Source organism: Strongylocentrotus purpuratus, unplaced genomic scaffold, assembly GCF_000002235.5.
Source record: "Strongylocentrotus purpuratus isolate Spur 01 unplaced genomic scaffold, Spur_5.0 spur5_scaffold_14, whole genome shotgun sequence".
Classification (NCBI taxonomy): domain Eukaryota; kingdom Metazoa; phylum Echinodermata; class Echinoidea; order Camarodonta; family Strongylocentrotidae; genus Strongylocentrotus; species Strongylocentrotus purpuratus.
In genome coordinates, this window is record NW_022145599.1 from 33,508,104 (window position 1) to 33,514,103 (window position 6,000).

Sequence of the window (6,000 nt, forward strand, 5' to 3'; positions counted from 1 at the left end):
ACGACTGTACTATTTCACGTCTACATATCATTCAACGAACCTAACCCCCCCCCCCCGCCCCAACCCTCCCAATCTACCATTGAAGTCATTTTTGTCTTACGTCGGCGTCGATACCAGCGGTTGGGCCACCTCCTATGTAAATATCGTCCTTCTGTGGTTCGATATCTATAACGTTGTAAACAAGGCGGATCTTCTGGGCTCCAGGAAAGTAGACAAAATAATAACAGTTTCGCCGTGATGGATACTGATCCGGGTGGTCTGGTGAGAGAAGATCTCCTCTAGTCTCGTTGAAAAAATCCTCACCGCAATTTGCTGTGTAAAATGTTCAAAGGATAATCGTGAAAATCCAAACGTAGGCCTATATAATATATCAGCTTTTCTCTGTATACTATGCAACTGAAGTTATTATAAGGCTTTATTGACAAGAATATAGCGTAAATTAAAACTTGTTGTCTCTTTGTAACATTTATCGGCATCAATAACATCTACTGTAACGACGGCTATGAGCCTTTACGAAGTAAATCCACGGATTATCAGGATGAGCCTTGGTAAACCTTGTAAAAGAAATTGTGCGCGGTGATTATGATTTTCAGCACGACTGGGTCACCTCCTTTTTCTTTTGAACGTATGTTTCATATACTTCGCAACAGTGGCTTAGCCAGACTTTGGCCCCAGGATGGGAAACAGCTTTCAACATTTCGTCCATGTCATTTTAGTACGGGAACCATTTTCTTTTGAGGGCCTTTGTTTTCGGTACTGTATATATGAGGGGTTATCCCCCAAATGACTCATTTTGGGAAAACGACCATTTCGTGTTTGTCTGCACTTACAATGACTCTCCATCCTGCTAACTATAAAGTTATTAAACAAATAAGTTGCTGCACTTGTTTTTCTTGATTGGAAATCTGCCAGGTGGGGCAAATTGCCATCCTTGCCCCTCCTTTAAATGCGGTAGCGCCTCTCAGTGAACATTTTCGACCTTTCAAAATTGCAATTTCCAAACCAGGGGTTCTGGAGAGAATTATGCATCAATAATGATTTTAACGGCTTTGCATGTTCCCTTTTCCCCTCTGAATCTGCCCATATGAATGTCTATGGCTAAAAAGGAATACAACCAAAGTATGCATATCTTCCATTGATTTTGGTTTGTCGAGTTATATTTAGTTTTACCTCCTAGACTATGTAGTTCACCACAGGTTTCGCCGTGATAAGGAAGAGTGCATAGGCACATCGGAACGCCCCCAGATGGTCTTGGTACACAAGTGCCTCCATTCGAACAAGTAGTTGGCGTACAAGCTGACAAACAAAAACAAATATAAATTAATTCATGATTATAAACATAACGATTAGCAATGTCTAAATTAATGTAATGATAGTGAACATGAACATTAAATTAACTATCAAACTTGTCTTAAATGAACTGCTCTCAACATGACATACCATTGTAACTATATTTATAAGTGAAGAGGATGTACAGTTGACTGGATACGTGAACTGATGGTGAACTTTGCAAAGAATTCGTTCAGGAGCAGCCTTTCATATATACGTACCACAAGGTCACTCGATCTTGAAATATATTCGGACACGATCCACATTGAAATGCAGTTTGATTGTCTTTGGAATTTCATTGACCTGTCGGATTCGATCAAGCTTTTCGTATACAAAGACGCAACTATTTTAACACCCACTTGCAGATGTGTATCAATTGTTCTGTTATTATATACACTGCAAGATGTTTTTCACAGAAACGCGAAGATGATTTGTAATGTGTCGCTCATAAGATTAATATATAGGTTCTGGATATAGACGTCTGTTTCACGTAGACGCCAACACATTCAATCTAACTACTACAAGTATTCTGTTCGTCAAATTGGTCAATGTGCACATCTTTTTTTTTCTATCTTTTTTTCTTTCTCCCTTCTTAAAAACAATAATACTACTTAACATTTTGAACTACACACGTTCTTTTCTCTTGGATAGTGTCGTTTCTAAGCCTGCTTTAAATTACTAATTGTAAACTGTGTTAGGTTATAGGAGATTTTGATTTCCAACAGTCTGATAACGAATAACTACAAAATTGTTCAAGACGCTAGCAACGTCTATTTCCGGCCAGCAATCTATGACATGATTACATACACGTCAACCGTAATATATTGGATGCAGTTTAAGTATTCTTCAATGAAACCAAACAAATATAGCAATAGTGCCCTCAAAAGTTATATTTAAAGACATTTTTTTTAGTAGACCTACTTCTATTATCTAACTTATCTTATTATTGTGTATTTTCTGGTACCCACTTTTCGTTTGGGCCTTTAGCACTTTGTTCATGGGGAGTTGGTGCATTACAAATAATCTATATTAGTATCGTAATTAATACAAATCTATTACATCTATAAAGGGCCAAAAAAACTTGAATTCCCTGGCGCGCTGGTGCAAAGGATACCATCACATTAAAGCGTCTGCATTTTACACAAACGAACTACAGGAGTACAAAATGAAATATAACAATTATTGTATAAGCAGGGAGTTGACCTTGAATACAATTTGGAATGACTTTGACCCTAAAGTGGGCGACTACTTAAAAAGAGAAAAATTTCGGGTCACTTAACCGTAGGAATGCTACAGTATTTTTTGTATTGCTTTATAATTAAGCTTGTGGCTCAGAACCGAAATAGTGGACTCTGAACAAAGGTGCAAAGAGTGGCACCACAACTGAGCAATGCACTTATGTGCTGATAAACACTTCGTAATAATGACACAAATTCAGACAAAAGATTCAAATCTAAATGTCTATTTAATATGAGATCCCACACAATCGCACCAAAATCCCACGTTTAATTTCATCTTTTTTCGCTTTCCACACGGTATGGGATACAGTAGTTTTTTATTACGGGCGAGATCTAACACTTGGCATTCGCGGCGGCTTTTTTTATTTTTTTACAGCGGTTTACCGCACTTTATCTGAACCTGAAAAGGCATTAAGAATGTTTCAATAACCAATACAAATATTCCTAGTAAGTCATTACGATTCATTCAATTATTAAAAAGTACAATCAATACCAAAAAAAAAAGATCGTACACAAACCTTGAAAATGGAATGGGGAACTACATTAATAAAGCCCCAAGGCATTGTACTCGTAGATCCGGTAGGGGATCATGGGGGGGGGGGGGCGACCGATCTTTTGCGCTATTATCAAAGACTTTCAAGAAAGCACTTCATATTAATTTAAAGAGCGGCGAACGTCACCTTTTGAAATAAGCGATTGAAATGGCCCTAGAATTGATTTCCTGAAAGTCTTTCTAATCTTATTTACTGTGATTGAAGTTTAATGTCGCGCCTGTAACAAAGTTCCGAGATGATAGGTGCACTGTTAAATTTCAAAAAGTGTTTTCAACTTTAAAAGATCTTTTGTTTTCTTCTGGTTCCTCAATTGCTTCCTCCTTTCGGTTTTTAAAGAAGAAACAAATTGTTTCTTTGATAAATTGATCGGCTACCAACTGAAAGCACAAGTTTTCAGTTGTATTGAGTACAATTATAACATTTATTGTCAACAGATCAAATTTTCGTACGGGATCTGTTATCAATGGAAACGAAAGTGTTTACTAACATTGGCTTTAAAGAGATTTGGTATCTTTGTTTCAGATTATAAACACACTCCTGTATATAGCTCATACTGCAATCATAATTATAAACCTTTAGGTCAGTCAGGAATCCCACGACCCTTTACAAGCCGATCGCTTGTCTGATTATCAAGATATTTATGATTGGAATTCGAAATGTCAAAAACCGTTTTCCCAACAGTTGTTGTAACACTACAGTATATTGGGGAAAATAAGTTTGATAAAACCTGTCACTCAAAGATATTTTTAACGGCACTTCATGATCGTTTAAAGCACAATTTTTAGGGCTTCTATATTACACAATAACACATACACTGATAACACGTAAGGCCATGCATCTCAGATTTGTAAAACTGGAAACATTGTTAAACAATGCCTTTAAAATGATTAAACAAAATATTCTAGTAATTATAAACTATTACCTTTCTCCTTTCAACTGTTAACATAATATTATTATGTTTAAGGGATAATAATGATGCATTCATTATGGTCTAATTTTAATTCTACGTTTGGGAGGGGTAAACCTATTTCTAAAATAGGCTTGTAAAGATGCGATAAAATCTACCAACGTAAATATTACATTATTAGCAAAATGAGAAAATCTAGAAATCTAGAAACAATTACTAATACGTTTATCCCAGACACATGTTTACAAGTAGAATCAACTCAGACCTAAACAATGACAAGATTCATTCAAGCAAAAATATATAAACCATACTAGTGTTTATGTAGTATATATAAGGGCAGGTGTGTTAGCAATTTTAATATGAAATCTGATGTTAGGGTGCACCTTAATGTCTACCCTAATAAGGAGGCCTCAATCAGTTAAACAAGACATGTCTGGCCATACATTTACGCAGAACAATCACCTTAAATCAAAGCATTGCGTCTTCGGTTGATTCGCTCTTTTCCACAGTTGGATGTAAATTATTGAAAAAAATGACGTAGGCCACAATTTTCGTCCCGCCCTTCCCCAAGAATGCTTAACCTGGTTCATCTTCACCCCTTATTTACTTCTTGTAACCCTCCGCCAACAATGGACGCAAGAGAAAAGGATTAAATGTACATATTTCCTTTTCGTCATGTCTGAATTCCATTGCTGGAGTCTAAGCATTGTTCATATCGCTTCTCACACATCTTAACTATATGTAGAAGGCGCAGGACACACAGCCATTTCGCTGGGTAAATATTGAATATTTGCTAAGATGAATAGGAGTGGTGCCATAACATTGACATGATATATCTCTATTGCCTCACTCGAAAATCTCGGAGTCATCTTGAATCTAGATCTATATTTCTAATATGCCTAATTGCATAGAACCACTTTGGGTGGTATGGACGATTATGAAATAATTGCATTCTATATTTACTCATACATCATATGAAGTTCTATGTTCTATATACACAGATTCGAAGAGCTGAACATGACATTGTCTGCCGCCAATATTAGGGCCCATCTAGAATGTTATGGAATTGGCGTGTAGTACCCCACCCACACCACCATACAGAAAACATGAACAATGATTCGGGGCTGATGTATGCTTCAAAGGTTTTGAATTTCATTCCTCGTCCAAAGCCGGGCCTGCGGCTTGATATTGTTCATATCATCAGAGTTTTATAGCAAACCATATACCTTTTACAAAGGTATTTATAATGAATCTCTGTAACAACGGCTCTTCAGCTACTCATAATAATGTTGAGCGTAACAATGAAGACAAAAAATCTTTATTGATAAGGAAATGATTAACATGCAAACGTCAAATCCCATTACCCCTGGTAACAAAGGGGTAGGATCGAAGACGGAAGCAAAACCAAAAATAAGAAAGCCCCAATGCGATGTAAGTTCAGATTTTAAAGTCATAGTGTAGGCCTACCACTGAGGTTACACATGTTCCTAGTTGTGCCAATATGCTTACTAATTTTGTTTTTATTGTGTTTATATGCATTTAAATGAATCTTTAATTGCAGGTGTATTTTTTATCAGGGCTTTGGTGGACCACATTTGTGTGTTCTGAACAGGACACTCCGACTTAAGATGCTAAATAAACCAATAAATAAAAAGAAGTATTAGTCAATGGATCTGATGATAATTGTTTCACATTTGTATTTAAGGGGGTTGAACCGTATTATGAATTGGCCGACGTTTGAGATAAGGCGTTTTTAGAAGAATAGAAGATTTATCCTTTAAACCCACTTTTTTAATAAAATAAAGCATGAAACTTCTCTTCTTCAGGACTTTTGCGTCATCTTATGGCAACACGTGGATTTAGTATTGGAAATATATATATATATATATATATATATATATATGTACAGTATATAACCTTTGTCACTGTTTTTGTTTCTAGAGTAATTTAGTTTGAGAGTATTTAGAGTATT

At 36.1% G+C, this 6,000-nt stretch overlaps 1 protein-coding gene across 1 annotated transcript in view; it reads right to left on the reverse strand.

The window, feature by feature from the left end:
* The window catches only part of LOC105436391 (neurogenic locus notch homolog protein 1), a 75,103-nt gene that overhangs the window by 66,893 nt on the left and 2,210 nt on the right, over positions 1–6,000 (reverse strand). The window contains exons 2-3 of the mRNA XM_030984794.1: positions 1,171–1,296; positions 101–312 (exon numbers count right to left, since the gene is read on the reverse strand). Of these exons, the coding sequence (XP_030840654.1) occupies positions 101–312; positions 1,171–1,296 (338 nt within the window). The remainder of the gene's footprint in view (positions 1–100; positions 313–1,170; positions 1,297–6,000) is intronic.